The following is a 19,845-nucleotide window of genomic DNA, read 5'->3' as shown; positions in this document are numbered from 1 at the left end:
ATATGTTACCTAGTGTGATAGCGAAATTTCCCAGAACATTAATTATTTAGTCTTTATGAGGTACAGAGCGGATCCTTTCTCTGTGCTCTGGGGGTAATATATTCCCTGTTGGCAAACTGATATTTACTGTCATGATTAGGGTAGAACAAAGACACCCATTTCTTCCCTATAGAGTTTATCTGGATGCAAAGTCCTAGAGAAAGCCTACACATGAATTTCTAATCAGGTATAAGCAAATGCCATGCTACTCTATGATATGGTGGCTCAGATGCCAAGTCTCTGGTTTCCCTTCACTATCTCTCAATAAAATTTGTAACTACAAGTTTAATCTGAACCTTAGACTGATTCGTGGAACCTTCAGACTGTGCTATCTATGCTATCATTCTTTTGCCAGTAAAGGGAGAAGATTGTGTGACCATGTCTGCTCAACTTTGACATCTCCAAAGACAGTTCTGCCTCTAGGACAGTGGAGGTGAAACGCATGTGAAGTTCTCTCAGCACTGAGTTCCCTCAACGGAATGAGAGTGAGTTAACCAAATTTCTTTTTTATTTTTTTAAATCTCTCTCTGTTGTTTAGAAGTGAGGAAACATGTTTACATTGAATAACAAGAAACTCCAAAATCTGGAGCTCTGATTCTACCGTGTGCACTGGTCTCAGCATACCCTCTGTGTTGACTTCACCCTCATTCTGGGAATAGGAGAAATGTAGCAGTTCCAGGTGACAAATCCAGAACATAGCAACATCAGAGGAAAAGATGTTTTTTCCCTAATCATTTTTGTTGAAATATATTAAATGTACTAGGTGTGTTTGCAGGTCATAATAAGCATAGAGCTTTATATATTTTCAGTAACTTAACAGCTAATTTAATCAGTGCCCAGATTAATTATGTTTTTACTTCATACCATTCTACAAAACCCAGGAAAGCACATCCATCTTCCTTGATTCATCCTCTCTCCAGCTAGGATAGAACGGAGGAGGAGAATATGGACTGTTAAGTGTAAAGTTTAATCTACCAAGGCTCTCCTCCATACCTGTTAGCAATTATTGACTTCATGAGATACCTTGTATCCAGGTATCTGAAAATTCCATAGAGTGTTAGCAACTCTCTTCTGTAAAACAGAATATTGGGATGGTCTCTGCCCCATAGGAATCCTCTCTTTCTTGAAGGTCATCGTGAGGATACTGAAATATCTGTTAGGGTGAGGAAAGCATGAGTAGGAAATAAAAAGAGACTGATCAGATGAATAGGATGGGGTGATGCGGCTATACCCCACTGCTGAAGCCCATCCGCAGGTAGGCTTGTCACCCAGCTACCCCATGCCTTATTTTCTAGTAAAGACAGAACAGCTGTTTATCACATACAACTAATGCAAAAAAAAAAGACAGTGATTAAAATGTTGAGGGGTGTGGGTAGCAGTACCTTCAGACGCCATGAAGCAAAGAAGGACTGTGTCATCTCTGCCAGTCTGAATCTGTTTCTCATAAAGCTCATGTAAGGACAGTAAGGCTGTGTTCCCTATTAATGGGGTTTTCTTCTGTTCTCACAGATATCTGAAGCTGAACATGCTGGCTAGAAATGACTCCTTAGTGACTGAGTTTATTCTTGCTGGATTAACAGAGCGTCGAGAGCTCCAGCAACCCCTCTTTTACTTGTTTCTAATGATCTACATTGTCACCATGGTGGGCAACCTCAGCTTGATCATTCTTATTGGTCTAAATGCTCACCTCCACACCCCCATGTACTATTTCCTCTTCAACCTTTCCTTCATTGATCTCTGTTACTCTTCTGTTTTCACGCCCAAGATGCTCATGAGCTTTGTATCCAGGAGGAATATCATCTCCTACGTCGGGTGCATGACTCAGCTGTTTTTCTTTCTGTTTTTCGTCATCTCCGAATGCTATATGTTGACCTCAATGGCCTATGATCGCTATGTGGCCATCTGTAACCCGCTGCTGTATAAGGTCACCATGTCCCATCAGGTCTGTTCAGTGCTCGCTTTGGCTGCATATGTGATGGGACTTGCTGGAGCCTCTGCCCACACAGGGTGCATGCTTAGACTAACCTTCTGCAGTGTGAACGTCATCAACCATTACTTGTGTGACATCCTCCCACTGCTCCAACTCTCTTGCACCAGCACTTATGTCAATGAGGTCGTAGTTCTCATTGTCGTGGGTGTTAATATCACCGTGCCGAGTTTCACCATTCTGATTTCTTACATCTTCATCATCGCTAGCATTCTTCATATCAAATCTGCTCAAGGAAGATCGAAAGCCTTCAGTACTTGTAGCTCCCACATTATTGCTCTTTCACTGTTTTTTGGTTCAGCAGCATTCATGTATCTTAAATATTCTTCTCCTGGATCTATGGAGCAGGGAAAGGTTTCTTCTGTTTTCTATACTAACGTGGTGCCCATGCTCAATCCTTTGATTTACAGTTTGAGGAATAAGGATATCAAAGTTACACTGAAAAATTTCCTGTTCAAAATTCGGTGGAGAAGCATGTTCTAATCTGACGCTTCAGTATTTTAAAGAAATTTAGTTTTCTTATTTAATTTTTATCAGTGTTTTTCAAGGAGAATCTTTGTTTATCACCATATTGCTCCTGCATATTGTGTTATATTTGGCAGTTCGACTTTTCTTATCATTTCCTTTTTAGCTGGTCTTGTCTCATTTTTTTCCTTGTCTCCTGCGCCTCATATCACTTTACTAAATATTTAACATGTGTATTAAAGTAACAAATATGCTGACCTTTTAAAAAATTATTTTCTCATATTTCAGCCTTCTGGGTTATTCCTAATCTTGGCAAATATGGCAGTCGTAAATCACAGAAAGTTAAAATTATGGTCATCTGAACAAATAAATTCCAAATAGTATAGAAACATTCTCATTCTTGTCTATAATATTGCTTGTATAGGATTCAATAAAACATCTTCAGTACATACTAGTATCTGGATTATAATCAGTCCTTGAACTTTTCCTTTTTTTCTGTTTTCTTATCAACTTTCTTTTTATAGTTTGTCATTTCTTGTTCCGTTTGAGAATTATAAAGTCTGTACCACATACCACCTGTTTTTGAGACCCTCTTATCTGCTGATTTCATTTAATATTGAGGAGAATACATGTAGCACCACCTTTTATTGCCAAAGATGGTATTAAGAGTATGACTGAAGGAATAATGCCCATGAACCTTAGTATCCCAGTCAGGGAGCTGACTGGTCTATTATAAAACTTGCATTCATTACTATCTAAAGTGATATCAGATATCTTGAACAAGAGCATATTGTTTTATTGCAGAGCTATTTATCACTTCAAGGGAAGTACTGAACATGAAGTTAAGAGAAATATGTTAGACATTGTTTTACTTATCTAATGAGATTTATTGTAAAAAAAGGTTTATATTAATGGTAATAAACTATATTCCTTGCATTGTTTTTTTGAGCTTATTTAAACCTGTGTCAGAGTCCATTCAGGCTGTTATAACAAAATACCACAGACTCAGTGTCCTATAAAAAAATTTACTTCTGATTGTTCTAGAGGTTGAAAGTCCAAGATCAGGCTATCAGCATGAATGGGTGAGGGTACTTTTTTGGGTTGTACCCTTTTCATTCTATGCTCACATGGTGGAAGAGGCTAGTGGTTTCTGTAGAATGTCTTCTAAGACACTACTCTCAATTATGAGAGTTCCATTTTCAACACTAAGTATATCCTAAAGGTCCCACCACCTAATATCACCTTGGGGAGCTAGGATTTCATAGCTCCTTATCTCACCATAGCACCTTATCTCACCAATAAGATGAAATAATAAACAGAAAAGTGGATACTATTTTCTATAATTTCCCTATTTCTCCAGTGCTTTCCACATTTGTATATTTAGATTTTTATTGGAGGACAAGAAATAGTTGTTGAATTGTGTTACCTTGCTTGAATAATGACAATAATAAATTTTGTTGTTATAAATAATAATTAATGAAAATGGTAAATAACAAAAACAGTAAATAAATAAATTAGAAAGAACTTAGGGTACAGTTCATTTTGGGGAAGAAGGACTGGCACACATAGACATGCTGCTCAGCTCCCCTTCAAGAGAACCAGCTGTGCAGGGCATCAGTGACTGAAAGTTGAGAGCTTATTCTGCTTTGGATCCACAATACTGTTCAAGCAGTCCATGCTTACTCTTACTCCGAGATGTTTTCATCCAGTGGTTTAACATGGTGGGTCATATAAGAGCTGGGCAATTTATGGGCGATACATTAGGTATCTCCTAATAGGCAGTGTTTGTTTAGGGACTTCCTGTCATTCTTCTGAGACCTTTTAGAACTGCATTGTGGTTTGAGACTTCCATACCCAATCCATCCTTCTCTCTCTCCTTTCTTATGTGTCAGACTTTCATCTTGGTTTGAGGGACTTTATCACTGACTTTTGTTCCCTCCTATTTTATCCTTTACACATTTTATTACTGTAAATATTTTGCAGGTCTAATTTATTTTTTGGCATCTGCTTCTTGGAGAACTTAATGTAACTGATTTTAAAGCTTAGCGTAATGTTCAGATAACCAAGACTAATTGGTTTGTTATAAAATAGACAAGTAATGGATAATACAGAAGATTCAGAAAAAGATCCCCACTTATACAGTTAATTGCCTTTCAACCAAGTAATAAAACAATTCCATAGGGAAAGAAAAATCTAAGAGACTGATGCTGGAAATATTAACTATTCATAAGAAAACTGTTAAACTTGATCATTACTTAACATACACAAAAACCAAGATGGATCAAAACAATAGACACAAAACTTAAACATAAATCTTCTGAAAGAACACATAGGAAAGTATGTTGGTATAGGCACAGATTTCTTAAACATAATCTGGAAACACTAAATCCCCCCCCAAAAAACATCTATTTATCAAAAAAAAATCACAGACAACCATATACTCAAGGAATATTTGCAATATATAGATTTGATGTATTATATCCAAAATACATAAAAACTTAAAATTTATCTCAATGATAAAAATATAGTTTAATATATTGGCAAATGACTTGAAAGACACATCCAAAAGGAAAATGGGTAGATGTGCAATAAAGCACATTAAAATGTGCTTTACTTGCTGCACCCACTTAGATGTATAGTCAGGAAACCTGTCTCTTACTAGTTGTATTATTCTCCCTTGCTTCATTGTCCGGACTTCCCCCCATTTATTGGTGTATAGTTGATTTACAATTTTATACTAATTTTAGATGTATAGAATAATTAGTATTTTTACAGAATATTCTCTGTTATAAGTTACTAAAAGGTAATGGCTGTAATTCTCTGTATTGTACAATATATCCTTGTTGTTATCTATTTTATACATAGTAGTTTGTGTCTTAGTCCTATACACTTAATTTGCCCCTCCCCCTTCCTTTTGTTAAATACTAGTTTCTTTTATCTATCTGTGAGCCTGTTTCTGTTTGCATATGCATTCATTTGTATTATTTTTTCAGATTCCATATATAAATGATATCATACTTTATTTGTCTTTCTTTGTCTGAATTATTTCACTAAGCATAATGTTCTCTAGGTCCATATATGTTGTTGCAAATGGCAGAATTTCAGTCTTTTTTATGGCCAAGTAATAGTCCACTGTCTATCTATCAATTTATATATCTTTCTTTCTATCTGTCTGTCTATTTACCATATCTTTATCCTTTCATCTGTTGATGGGCATTTGGGTTACTTCATATCTTGGCAATTGTAAATAGTGCTTTTGTGAACATCGGGGTGTGTATAACTTTTTAAAGGAGTATTTTCATTTTTTCCCCCAGATATTCTCACAACAGTGGAAATGCTGGGTTATAGGTTATATATTTTATAGGTTTTTGAATAACTCGTACTGTTTTCCATAGTGGCTGCACCAATTTACATTTCCACAAGCAGTGTATGAGGGTTCTCTTTTCTCCGCATCCTCACCAACTTTTTTTTTTTTTTGTCTTTTGTTGTTGTTGTTGTTGCTATTCCTTGGGCCGCTCCCGCGGCATATGGAGGTTCCCAGGCTAGGGGTTGAATCGGAGCTGTAGCCACCGGCCTACGCCAGAGCCACAGCCACGCGGGATCCGAGCCGCGTCTGCAACCTACACCACAGCTCACAGCAACGCCGGATCGTTAACCCACTGAGCAAGGGCAGGGACCGAACCCGCAACCTCATGGTTCCTAGTTGGATTCGTTAACCACTGTGCCACGACGGGAACTCCAACCAACGTTTTTTATTTGTAGACTTTTGATGATAGCCATTCTGATAGATGTGAGGTGAAATCATGTATTCACTTACAGTTCTCTGATGATTAGTGATATTGGGCATCTTTGCATGTGCCTGTTGGCCATCTATATGTCTTCTTTGGAAAAATGTCTGTTCAGGTCTTCTGCCCATTTTCAAATCAGGTTGTTTGTTTGTTTGATATTGAGTCATATGAGCTGTTTATATATTTTGGATATTAACCCAATAGTGATAAAATAATTTGTAAATATTTTTCCCAATTCAATATATTAGTTTTCCTTTTGTTAATGCTTTTCTTTGCTGTGGAAAAGCTTTTATGTTTAATTAGGTCCCATTTGTTTATGTTTGCTTTTATTTATTTTGCTTTAGGAGATAGATGCAAAAAAAAATTGCTGCCATTTATGTCAAAGTGTTTTGCCTATATTTTCTTCTAGGAGTTTTATGATTTCAAGTCTTACATTTAGGTCTTTAATCCATTTTGAGTTTATTTTGTGTATGGCCAGAAAATGTTAACATCCTGTTTTACAGGTGGCTGTCTTGTTTTCCCAGCATCACTTGTTGAAGAGATTGTCTTTTTTCCATTGTATATTCTTGCCTCTTCTGTAGTAGATTATTTGAGCATAAGTGTGGGTTTTTTTTCCTGGGCTCTCTATTCTGTTTCATTGATCTATGTGTCTGTTTTTTTTTTTTTTTTTGTGCCAGTACCATGCTATTTTGATTACTGTATCTTTATAATGTAGTCTTTAGTCTGGAAGTATATGTCCAGCTTTGTTTTGTTTTGTTTTTTTTTCCCTCAAGATTGCTTTTCGAGTTTTGGTTCCATATGAATTTAGGAATTATGAGTTCTAGTTCTGTGATAAATGTCATGGGTATTTGATAGGGATTATATTAAATCTATAGATTGCTTTGGGTAGTATGGTCATTTTAACAATATGAATTCTTTGTATTCAAGAACACAGAATGTCATTACATTTCTTTGTATCATGTTCAATTTCCCTTTTCAGTGTTTTTTTAGTTTCTACATTATATATGTTTCACCTCCTTGGTTAAGTTTGTTCCTAAGTATTTTATTCCTTTTGAAGCCATTTTAACTGGATTTGTTTTTTACTTTCTTTTTCTGATACTTCATTATTAGTGTATGGGAACACAACTGATTTCTGTATATTACTCTTATATTCTTCAGCATTGCTGAATTCATTTATTGGTTCTAATAGCTTTGGCATGGAGACTTTAGGTTTTTTTTTTCTTTTTTCCCTTTTTAGGGCTGCACCTGCAACCTATGGAAGTTCCTAGGCTGGGGTCGAATTGGAGCTGAAGCTGCCAGACTATGCAACACAGAGTCTGAGTAGCGACTGAGACTTACACCATAGCTCATGCTAACCCCAGATCCTTAACTAATTGAGCAAGGCCAGGGATTGAGCCCACATCTGCTTGGATGTTATTTGGGTTTGTAACCTGCTGAGCTACAATAGGAGCTCCTACAATTTTCTATATAAATTATATGTCGTCTGTAAATAATCACAATTTTACTTCTCTTCTTCCAATTTGGACATTTTTTATTTCTTTTTCTTGTCTGATTGCTGTGGTTAGGACTTCCAATCTTATGTTATATAGAAGTTGCAAGAGTGGGCATCCTTGTCTTGTTCCTGATTTTAGAGGAAAGGCTTTCAGCTTTTCACCACTAAGTATGATTTTAGATATGGATTTGTTCTAAGTGGCTTTTATTAGATTGAGTTATGTTCCTTATATACCCACTTTACTGAGTATTTTTTTTATCAAGACAGGATGTTGAATTTTGTCAAATACTTTTTCTGTGTCTATTGAGATGACTATATGGTTTTTATTCTTCTTTTTGTTAATGTGTTTTATCACATTGAGTTGTGAATGTTGAGCCATCCTTGTGACTATTGAATAAATCCAAATTGATTATGGTACATAATCATTTTCTATATTGTTGGATTCAATTTTCTAATATTTTGTTGAAGATTTTTCCATCTATATTCATCAGAGATATTGGCCTGTAACTTTCCTTTTTTGTAACATCTTTCCCTGATTTTGGTGTCAGGGTAATGGTGGCCTTGTATAGTGAGTTTAGGAATGTTCTCTCCTCTTCAATTTTTGTGATAGTTTGAGAAGGATAGGTATTAGTTCTTCATATCTTTGGTAGAATTCCTCTGAAAGCTCTTAAGTACTGGATTTTTTTTTTTTGCTGGAAGATTTTTTTTATTACAAATAAATTTCATTACTAGTGATTAGTCATTTCAGAGTATCTGTTTGTTCTTGACTCTGTCTTGGCAGGATTTGTTTCCAGAAATTAGTGCATTTCTTTTAGGTTGTCTGGTTTGTTGCCATATAATTGTTCATAATATCCTCTTAGGATTTTTTAAAATATCTCCATGGTATCAGTTGTTATTTCTCTTCTTTCTTTTCATCTTTATGTATTTGAATTTTTGATATATTCTTTTTGGTGAGACTGGCTAATGGTTTATCATTTGTGTTTATATTTTCAAAAAACAGCTCTTTTTTCCCCTTGATCTTTTCTATCTCTATTTTATTTACTTTCTCTCTGAACTTAATTTTCTTCTTGATGCCAACTTTGGACTCTTTTTTTTCTCCTTTTCTAAGTCTTTTAGGTGGTAGGCTAAGTTGTTTATTTGAGATTTTTTTTTTATTTCTTGAGTAAGGCTTACATCACTATAAACATCCCTTTTAGCACTGCTTTTGCTACACCCTTGTTTTGTGGACTGTTGTGTTTCCATATTCATTTGTTTAGAGGTATTTTGTGATTTACTTTGATTTATTCATTGACCAATTACTTTTCTAGTAGTGTTTTGTTTAGTGTCCAGTTGTTTATGCTTTTTTCATTTTTCTTTTTGTAAAAGACTTCTAGTTGGATACTATCATGATTGGAAAAATGCTTACTATAAGTTCCATCCTCTAACATGTGTTGAGATTTTGTTTTGTGGACTAGCACGTGATCTATGTTATAAAACACAGGACCACCTCACAAAAAAGACTTATCCAAAATGTCATTATTGCCAAGTTGAGAAACCCTGATATAAGGGATATGGATTAGGAGCAGGGGGAGCAATACCCAAACTTCTCAGGCTCTTATTATATGTCATGCATGTTCCAAATGCTTTGTGTGACTTAACCCAGTTGATCCCCAAATTATCTCTATAAGATAGGTCTTTCACTAGCCTCATTTTATAGATAAACTTAGTTTTAGGTATATAAAATATTCAAGGATTATAGAGATTATATGATTGTCTACAATCTCACTATTAAGGAATTTAATGTCTAAATGTAAATTCAGTATCACTGGAGGGGCCCACCCACACTCTCTTGCCCATTTTTTTTGCAACACATCTTTGCAGATGTGAAATCCACAAGTATGTTTAGTGCCAAAGCTTTGATTTACTATTTCACTAATACAATCCCAGAGGCTCTAGAACTATAAGAGGCAAGTTATAATGCTCCAGAACTTCCTTTATTAGATTTGTGCATTGATTCTAGGAGATGATGAAGAAAATGAATAGCGGGGCATTCATTCTTCCATATTGGGTATTACAAATTCTCATTGTAAAGTCATAAACTGAGTAGAACATTGTGTCTCAAGGGTCCAGTGTTGGGACTATGACAGAGGATGGAAACACAAACTCAGTAATTTCTATTCTCAGTGGGCTTATTTAACTTGAAAGGAAATCACGAGAGAGAATAATTTCCTGTGCTTCCCATCAATTTTCCCACAACTACAGGGGATGGAATAGATTCTCATTTGAGTCAGCTGATTGTTTTGGAGCTCACATAAGATTTTCTTCCTGGAAAGTGAAAAGGACCTTCTGTGTAAATTCTCAAATAGAAATTATGGCCTGTTCTCTAGCATACTTCTTTTAGCATGTCAAAGACCGAGGACCATGCTGATGGCTATTGCTTCCTTCATTGTCAGAAACTTTGACTTACTCAAGGCTGCAGGGCAGAAAGAGCTTTAAGGTTCAGTGGCAGTGGAGCATCCAGGAAAAAGAAGGTGAATGTTGAATCATTTTGCCTTAATTTCCTTTCAAACCCAAACTGCTTAAATCAAGGTTTCTGGGGAACACCATCTATTCATTTCTCTTTTTACCAATCATCCTTAATGGAGAGTGGGGAGAAGGGAGGATATGATGTGCAGAGATACTGGGAATCTGCCAGCATTCTTTCTGGAGTAAGAAAAACAACATGAGTAAGAATAAAGGAGAAAGTGAGGAATCATTAAGAATAATCGTGTCTTGTTTTTTGGATGCCTCACCATGTGCCATTAGACTATTATGAGCTTATAATTGAGCAGATCCATCTGTCCCTCTGGAGGCAAAGAGGGAAGGTCCTTGTTAATGTCACTTTGACTCTCATTCCTGTGCAGATCACAACTATGCAGTGAATGACCATGGGAAATGACTCCTCTGTGACTGAATTTATCCTTGTGGGATTGACAGACCAACCTGAACTCCAGCTGCCCCTGTTTTTCCTGTTTTTGGTGAACTACGTGGTTACCGTGGTGGGCAGTTTGTGCTTAATGAATTTAATTTGTCTGAATTCACACCTTCACACCCCTATGTACTTTTTCCTCTTCAATCTGTCCTTTATTGATCTCTGTTATTCATTTGTTTTTACCCCCAAAATGCTATTGAGCTTTATTTTAGAGAGGAACATCATCTCTTTTACAGGATGCATGACTCAGTTATTTTTCTTCTGCTTTTTTGTCAATGCTGAGTGCTATGTATTGACAGCCATGGCCTACGATCGCTATGTGGCCGTCTGTAAGCCGTTGCTGTACCCAATTGCTATGTCCCCTCAGGTGTGTTCTTTGCTGATGTCTGGTTCATATGTGCTGGGGCTTGCTGGTGCCATGGTCCACACAGGGTGTATGATGGGGCTTATGTTTTGTGATTCCAACATCATCAACCATTATATGTGTGACATCTTCCCCCTCCTTCAGCTGTCCTGCAGTAGCACCTATGTCAGTGGGCTTGTGGTTTCCGTTATTGTGGGCACAGTTATCATAGTGTCTAGCCTTATTATCTTTATTTCTTATGCCTTGATTCTTTTCAATATCCTTCACATCCAGTCAGCTCAAGGTTGGTCCAAAGCCTTTAGCACGTGTAGCTCTCACATAATAACAGTTGGTCTGTTTTATGGATTTGGGCTGCTCGCTTATGTCAAGCCATCTTCTGCTGGTTCTGTGGGGAAGGGAAAATTTTTCTCAGTGTTTTACACCAATGTGGTGCCCATGCTGAACCCTCTTATTTATAGCCTAAGGAACAAGGATGTCAGAATTGCTCTGCAGAAAACCCTGAAGAGAATTACAACCTGAGCTGAACCACTCATTCTTCTTTTTTTGTGTGTCGTTTTCTTCTCATCCTAGTTTATTCTGTTCCTCCTATCCTTTTTTTCATTCTCTTTTCAAAGACTTCTTGGCAGGATTTCTGCTCTGAAGTCTCTTTTTCTCTAGCCACATGATGTAACTCTATGGGCCAAGTTTTGGACTGAAGGGTCACCGTCAACCCTAAATAACCCATACTGATTGGAGACAGCGGGCCATGTAAGGTTAACACTACCTACTACATTTCTTGTGTGTCTTTCCTATCCAGGGTAAGCCATGGAGTGGTATGCTGTCTGCCCCATTATTACCTTTCTTGGTTATATTACTTAGAGCCCTTTCCTGTTTCCATTTTATAAAACGCAGAAAGAATGTCAAAAATTATGGACATGTAAAAATTTGTAGAATTTTTCAGGGTTCTTTTTTTTAATGGTTCTTATTCTAGATTTTCAGTATGCATATGTATAGTAATTGAATACTTTATTGAACCAAGTTTCTTTTATTATTGAGGATGGTTGAGAATTTAACAGCTACAATTTGTGTCCACCTTTCTCAATCCCCACCAATGACTAATGTCTCTGTTTATTGTATTGATAACTTATATTTTGTCCTAAATAGCATTGAGATTGTTACCAACCTGTCTATGTATCTGTGGATTATGATTGTGATTAAAATTGCACAAAGATATTTTTGGCTGCAGAATATATCATCATATATAATGTGAAGATTCTTTGTCTAACTGCATGGCAGGGGTTTCCCTTTGCAAAGGAAGATGTTCCCTGTTTTCAAAAACAAACAAAAATATATGGTAGAAACCTTATCCTGTTAGGATTTACTTTTTCATCATGTTAATTTGACTACTCCCTTTTGCCTCTCAGAAGAGAAATTAAATCTGTAGTCCATAGTATATGTCGCATTTTTACAGGTCTTATTAAATATGTCTCCTTATCTGCTTTTTTAGATGGGGAAATAGTTATGTGACTTGCTCAAGATTGCACAGCTGATGATATAGAGCCCAATTTTTGAATGCACTGTTCATTCCACATAGAAATGTAATGAAATAAAGAATTGTGAAGGTTTAGAGAGAGCTTCTGGAGAGTTTTTTTGGAATGAGCTTGAAAGAGGGGATTTTCATGGGAATAATACCCTCAATCAGGTTGGGGGTGGCAGAGAGTCATTCTACAAGGCGCTGGTGCTAAACTAGAAAAATGTACCTGCTCCTGGAGAAGTTTAACTAAGTGGGGGTAAATAGGGTGAGCTACAAAGGAATGTGTATTGCTGTTTATAATAATCAACATTTCTAAAGGGAGAGAAGATGAAAAGTTTTGAGGACAAGCCTCCCCGGTGAGGCATGCCACAGTTTTCATAGTAGCTTGTATACGTGAACAAGCATATGAGACATTATACTATAATTTAGTAGTAAGGAAAAAAGTTCTCTATGATTAAAAAAAATAGAATGTAGGACTAGAAATTGTTCTTGTTTTGTGTGTTACACAGAAAATGGGTCTGCTGGGAGAGCAAGAGAAAAGGAGGTTTGATGGGGGAGCCATCTCCAAGGCTTTGGGGAGAAGTAAGACCAGTTAGAAAAATGGCACTCACTCTTCCATTTTAAAAGTCCAACCAGAGGTACTCCATGGTCTGATTGTTGGCTATAGCAGCCACATGCAGAGGGAGACAGTGCCCACTGTGGACAGGAGGGCTGTGGGGCTCTGGAGGGGCTTGTGTTTCAGGCGCTTGGGGAGCACAGTGGTCACTGACAGGTGCTGAGGTCTGTGGTGGAGGGGGAGGCCAGGCAGGCAGTCCTGATGTTCACAGCTCCAGGAAGATGCCCAACGTCTCTCTACACATTTCTGATACTCTGTCCATGTTAAGCAGATATATCCTCTTAATACTGCCTAAGCGCCTGTGATTGCTTTAGGAATGCACAGACCTTTTTGTTATTTTGAAGAATTTGAAATGACAGACTGAAATTTGTTCTAAATTAGTTTAACATTAAATTTATCAATGAAAGAGAAATGCTTTTACATTACTTGAATGATTTAAATGATAATTTTTTTGTTTTTTTTTATTTTGAAGAATTTGAAATGACAGACTGAAATTTGTTCTAAATTAGTTTAACATTAAATTTATCAATGAAAGAGAAATGGTTTTACATTACTTGAATGATTTAAATGATAATTTTTTTGGATAATTTAAAAATGATTTAAAACTATATTATTTACTTTTACATTCAGTATTTTTGATGATTATGAAAAAATTATGGTTATAATTATTAAGAGTTCTTTGCTGGTAACTGTTTTAATTAAAAGTTTTTCTAGAAACAAGCACACATTTTCATTTAGGTTTATAAAGATATTTCATTTGGAAATATTATCTAGAAATGAAATAATCACAGTTCTCTTTTCATTGTAGGCACATTTTGAATTTTAAATAATTTACATTAATTTGATATACATATAAAATACTTAACTTTTCTTATTTACCATCAAACACAACATACGTACTAAAATGCTCACCATGCTGTACAGTAGAAAATTGGCAGAAAACTGTAAACCAGCCATAATGAAGAAAATAAAAAATCATTATGTTAAAAAATAAAATGTTCATAGAACACTAATTTATAGCTTAATAAATGAAAAAAAGTCAATATAATCCCTACTAAGGTCATAAAATATTGCCAGAAAAGCCTATTTGCTATTTATAGGTGTATTTTTTATCCCTAAGTGGATGTTTAAGTGTAAAAATCTAGCCCAATGATATGAAATAGGTAAGTTTTAAAATAGCTTATTTAGTCAAATTGGGGCAAGTGGACTGGGTGCATTTACTACATTACTACATAATTCAACTTTTACTGAATGTCATCAGAGTTGGAGAAAAATTTTTATAAACATATTTAGTGTTAAAAATTAGATTTTAGGTATATAGCTTTATGAGTTTTTCCTAGTTTCCTTTAATTGAATACTTGGTAGATTAACATTACATAGAGTCATGTAAATAATGTACCCAAAATATTTTTGAGAGAAAATAATCTAGATAAGACTAGAGAGTTGTATAGGTCTTTCATTCTAAATTATCCCATGACCCTTGCATTTACTTCCCTTTGATACCTATACCTGAACCATTACATCTGGCATTCAGAATACACTATTAACTTTTTTGGGTCTGTCCAGGACCCTACTGTAATTATTATTTTCACTATAAAACAGCTTTTTCAAGCAAGAATTGTCAGAAGGAAATCATTGAATAAATAATGAAAAATAAAGATAAATATGCATAAGTTGAAACAATCAGGTTTCCAGACCGAAGAGTTTTCATTAGCTTTTGATGGACTCATACAACTTTGTAAGTACTTAGAAATGATCTTTTAGTCCCAGCTTTTATCACTGTATCTTGTTTCTTCTTTTTATGTCATTGCATAAACTGAATCCATCTTAATTGCTGAAAAGTATTTCACTGGACTTCTCAGATTTTTCTATTCATATTTCTATTTCAGTTTTTCAAGCTCCAATTATCCATCTGTTTTTTCTTTTTCTAGACATTTCTTCTTTCTAAATTGTCCCCACCCATTGATTTCTTATTTATAATGTTCTTTGGAATTCTCTAGTTAACCACTGATTTTGAAAGATAGTCATATTGGCTGTTCTTTTCTTTTTATTTATTTCTTTTTTTTGGCATGCCCTAGGTATATGGAAATTTCTGGGGCAGGGATTGAGCCCTTACCACAGCAGCAACCTGAGGTACTGAATGACAGTCCAGATCCTTAACCTGCTGTGCCACAAGAGAACTCTGTTGAGGTTTTTCCTTTTTCTTTTCTTTTCTTTCCTTTTCTTTTCCTATTTCTTTCCTTTCCTTTTCCTTCTTTTCTATTCTTTCTCTTCTTGCCTATATTCACTATTCTTGAGTCTAAGTCAGTAGGTAGCATTTTATGGATTTGATAATCAGGTTCTCTAAATATGAGACATACTGTTGTGATATTTTTCAGTCCCTTACCGGAAACATTTGGATTTAATCTTCAGTGACCATCTTATGACCATTAGCAGAACACCTGTTTAGAATGGAACGTATATTGTGAGATCAGGACCAAGAAAAAAAAAAAAACTGAGAAATACTGGGCCTTGGTCACATCATCTGAAATCTTGGATCAAGTTTCATTTAAATCTAAGGAAATATTTGAACTTTTTATTTAAATGAAGCAACAATTTTATTTTTGAAGGTACTTTTCCCTACAATGCTAATTTTATTCACAATAATTTGGTTTTATAACATTAGATATGAAGTGTACAACAATGTGAAAATATGCACTTATATGATGCAACATTACTCAGCTGAAACTTAAAACATCTCTTTTGACTGGAAAAGATGAAAAAGCAAAAATTCTTTTCCATAAAATTAGGATATTCAAACAAGCAATTTTAAATTGTTAACCGTAACAAGTTAATTATAAAGCTACAGCTTCTTCTGATACTCTTTATGCAAAGCTACTTAAGGACAGTCTAATACATTCTCTATACTTTCAGATTTACAGTTTTAACATATTTAACAAACTGAAAACTTCACCAATTCAGTCTTCATCATTTTTGAGTTTTTGAAAGTATTGTCCTGGGATACAAAGAAAAGCAGTCTTTTTTCTGCCTACTGTTACACTTTGCTTATGGTATAAAGAATAAAGATAATACTTGAACAGTACTGGTTTGAACTGTGCAGGTCCACTTATATGCAAATTTTTTCAATAAATATACACTGCAGTACTACATGATCCATGACTGGTTGAATCACAGCTGTGGAACAGCAGATACAGAGGGCTGCTATAAAGTAATATGAGGACTTTTAACTGTGCAGAAGGTCAGCACCCCTAATGCTCACGTTTTTCCCTGGGTCAACTCTAGTTAAGAAAAAAAGAATGGTTGTATTTTTCAGCTTTTGTAAGTTTAAAAATATTTATTTCTTCTTAATTGATGAAAAATTTTTTTGTTGGGTATAGAAATCTAGATTGACAATGTTTTTCTTTCTGTAAGTGAAAGGTATTGCTCCAGTGTCAATTGGCTTACTCTGTTTTTTTCTGGGCTTTTTGTTTGTTTGTTTCACTATTTTATGGATTACTTTGTTTTGATGAAAAGTCTGTTGTCATGACTATTTTCATTCTTTTATGTGTAATTTATCATTCCCCCCACCATTAATATTTTTATCTTTATCATTAACTTATATGATTATCATGTACTTTGGAAAGTATTCTTTATGTTTCTTCTGCTTTGAGTTCTTTAAGTTTCTTGGAACTGTTAAGTTTATAATTTTCATCAAATTTTAATATTATTTATTTAAATACTTTTATGACCCCACTTCTGGAATTTCAGTTACATAAATATTAGGCTACTTGTAATTGTCTCACAGTTCACTAGTACTCTATTTATTTTTAGTCTTTTTTTTCTCTTTGTGTTTCTACTGTTATGCTTTCAAACTTATTAATGATTTTCTTCTGCAGTATGTAACTTTCTGGTAGGATTATTGTTTAGGTTTTCTGGAATTTATATGGAATTATGTCCACTTTTTTTTTTTTTTTTTTGCTTTTTATGGCCGCATCCTTGGCATATGGAGGTTCCCAGGATAGGGGTTGAATCAAAGCTACAGCTGCTGGCCTATACCACAGCAATGCGGGATCTGAGCCACATCTGTGACCTACACACAGTTCACGGCAACACATCCTTAACCCATTGACTGAGGCTAGGGATCGAACCTGCAACCCTATGGTTCTTAGTCGGATTCATTTCCACTGTGCCATGGTGGGAACTCCTTCTGTTGTATTCTTGTGGTCTCTTAAATGTAAATATTCTTTAACATCCTCTTTTTTGTGTTTGCTGATTAGGATAAGAGTTTGTCTAATACTCAATGTTCTCAAAACACTTAAATCAACCAGAAGAGCACTTTAACAATTTTTATCAAGTTTAACTCTCATTTGATTTCTTTTTTACTTTTATCTAAAACTTTATTGTTTTACTACTTATACTTTTATTACAATATTTCAGTTATGGGTAATTGAAAATCACTGAAAGTTCTAAAACTAAGAAATTAGGACAGATCTGTGCTTTCAGAGCTTATTCTAGCAGTAGTGTATATGGCTAACTAACAAGGATTATGTGGGAAAAAGCTAAAATAATAGTGGGAGTCATTCCAATTCAATTAAAACCTAAAATGTAACTGAACTTGTTTTATGCCTAAGGGAAATGGATGAAAGTTAGTGTGGCTCTAGACCCTAATGCTTAGTATGTGAAAAATGTGAAAAATATTCTGTTTCCAAAGAACAATGTAATTTGCACAATTATTTATGGAGTGCCCGTTAGGTACTCTGCACTACACATAGCACCACAAGAAAAGTAGTAAACAAGACAGAAGAGAAATTTATCACAATAGAACTTATAGTTTATAAGTTTATAGGGAATCATAGGAACTAAAGGGAAAAATGTCCAGTGAGCAAAATAATTGTGGATCCAATGGAAATTTTGAGGACATATATTATGACAGCTGATATTGTTTACCACATGCCAGGTACTGTTCTAACCATTTTAAATATATATTTTTTCAATGACTCATCAAAACAACCCAATGAAATAGAAGCTATTATTATCATCACTATTTTATAAATTATGAACCAGAGGCTCAGAGAGTTTAAGTACTGTGTCCATATTAGTAGGCATGGGTTAGCATTCAAACCAGTACCTTGTATAGTTCCCACTCTCTTTACAATGAAAAGGAATTGATGACCTCGATTAATGAAATATTACATTTAAGAACCTAGCAGGATCCTCAGGTAGAAATTTCCAGTAGGTGTTTAAACATAAAAATTTTAGAAGGCGGAAGAGCAGTAACATTTTTTTTTTTGGAGATAACCTAGGAGAGGCAACAAGTGAATTGAGCCACTATAGCCTTTGAAAATTTTCAGGTGAAGATATGAAGAAACTGATAGACATACTCTAAAAAATGTCCATTTAGGATATGGGAGGGCACAGAAAAGGAATCCAAGGAATCTTCCCTAGGAGGGGAAGATAATAGGAAGATGGGAGTTTATTTTTGCCTCTGCTTTAAGGGATGTACAGTCCCTAGAGGGATGTGTAAACTGGATGGAAATACTGGGTCCCTAAGGAACTCAAGAGAGAACATGATCCATAGTGTCAATACAATCCCCTTATTTCTCACTTACCCGTAGACTCTATTCCCTGAGGAAGAGATTGAGCCAGCTTCTATCCTATTTATAATCATGTGTGCCATATCATCAAACTCACATTCAATCTTCTGGGTCTTATCAAGTGGCAAACTTGAAAACAATGCTGTCTGTTTTTCCTTGCTGTTTTGGAAGTCATAATCTGAAATTAATATTTGTAGTTTTGAATGATTTCCAGGGCATATCTGAAATTAATTCTATGTTGCATCCTTTTAGAATCAAAGGAACCAAAGCCTCAGAACCCAGAACTGCCCTTCTAGGACAGTAGGGTAAATACCAAGGATAAGAGGGCTCTAAGGGTTCTGGCCTAGTAAGGAGGGTGAGTTTCTGAATGCTGTTCATATTAATGTCCTTCTGGTTTTGAGATGCAAGTCCAGAGGTATGAGATCTGTCACTTTCTTTCCTGTTTTTTGTAGTCCTGAGATTCAAGTGAAACTGCTGGGAGAATGTGCTCTGGGGAGATCAGAGAGTGTTCAGAGATTAGGAGGCTCAGAAAGTGCAATATCTCAGTCATTAGCTTCCCTTTCCATAGACAGACTGTCAGTCTCCTATATGGGGCAGTAACTTAACCTCTCCAAGCCTTTGGTCCCTTAGTTTTTGGTTGGAGACAATCTTCTTGGTTCTCAACCCACCAGATCTAGTCTGCATTAGAGGCCACACCGGGTAGCTTGGGTCAAATTTTCCTGGTGGGTGAAAGGCTTAAGTGAGTGAAGAAATGGTGAGATGAGAGAAAGACTTTTTGCCCTGGTCCATTCTTTTCTCTTCCTTCCTTTTTTTCCAGCAGTCATGTTCAAATATGGTCTTCCTTGCTATATTTAGCCCATTAATATTCTAGTAGGGGAAAGTCCATATCATTCAGTGTCTTGCTAATGTAAAGGCAGATTCTCTGGGCCCAGGTTGGACTCATTGCAGACATTCTTGGAGTATATACTCTCTTGCAGAACAAGGTATTTTGGGAAGATCTGAGTTGATCTCTAACATAACACTGTTTTTCATGTGTCCACAGCTTCCCTTAGAGAAGA

General features: G+C 35.5%; 2 protein-coding genes across 2 annotated transcripts; both read left to right on the top strand.

Annotated features, from left to right (window-relative positions):
• Nucleotides 1-1,537: 1,537 nt before the first annotated feature.
• Nucleotides 1,538-2,509, top strand: LOC125111024 (olfactory receptor 8B3-like). The gene has a single exon (XM_047752783.1). It carries the CDS (start codon nucleotides 1,565-1,567, stop codon nucleotides 2,507-2,509), a length of 945 nt encoding a protein of 314 aa, XP_047608739.1. The 5' UTR covers nucleotides 1,538-1,564.
• An 8,138-nt stretch (nucleotides 2,510-10,647) lies between these two features.
• LOC125110971 (olfactory receptor 143-like) lies at nucleotides 10,648-11,604 on the top strand. The gene is given in 1 exon segment (XM_047752678.1): nucleotides 10,648-11,604. A coding segment is annotated over 1 exon segment (942 nt). The 5' UTR covers nucleotides 10,648-10,662.
• The last annotated feature ends 8,241 nt before the right edge of the window (nucleotides 11,605-19,845 follow it).

Source organism: Phacochoerus africanus, chromosome 11 (genome assembly GCF_016906955.1).
Source record: "Phacochoerus africanus isolate WHEZ1 chromosome 11, ROS_Pafr_v1, whole genome shotgun sequence".
Taxonomy (NCBI): domain Eukaryota; kingdom Metazoa; phylum Chordata; class Mammalia; order Artiodactyla; family Suidae; genus Phacochoerus; species Phacochoerus africanus.
This window is presented reverse-complemented; position numbering and strand designations above follow the sequence as displayed.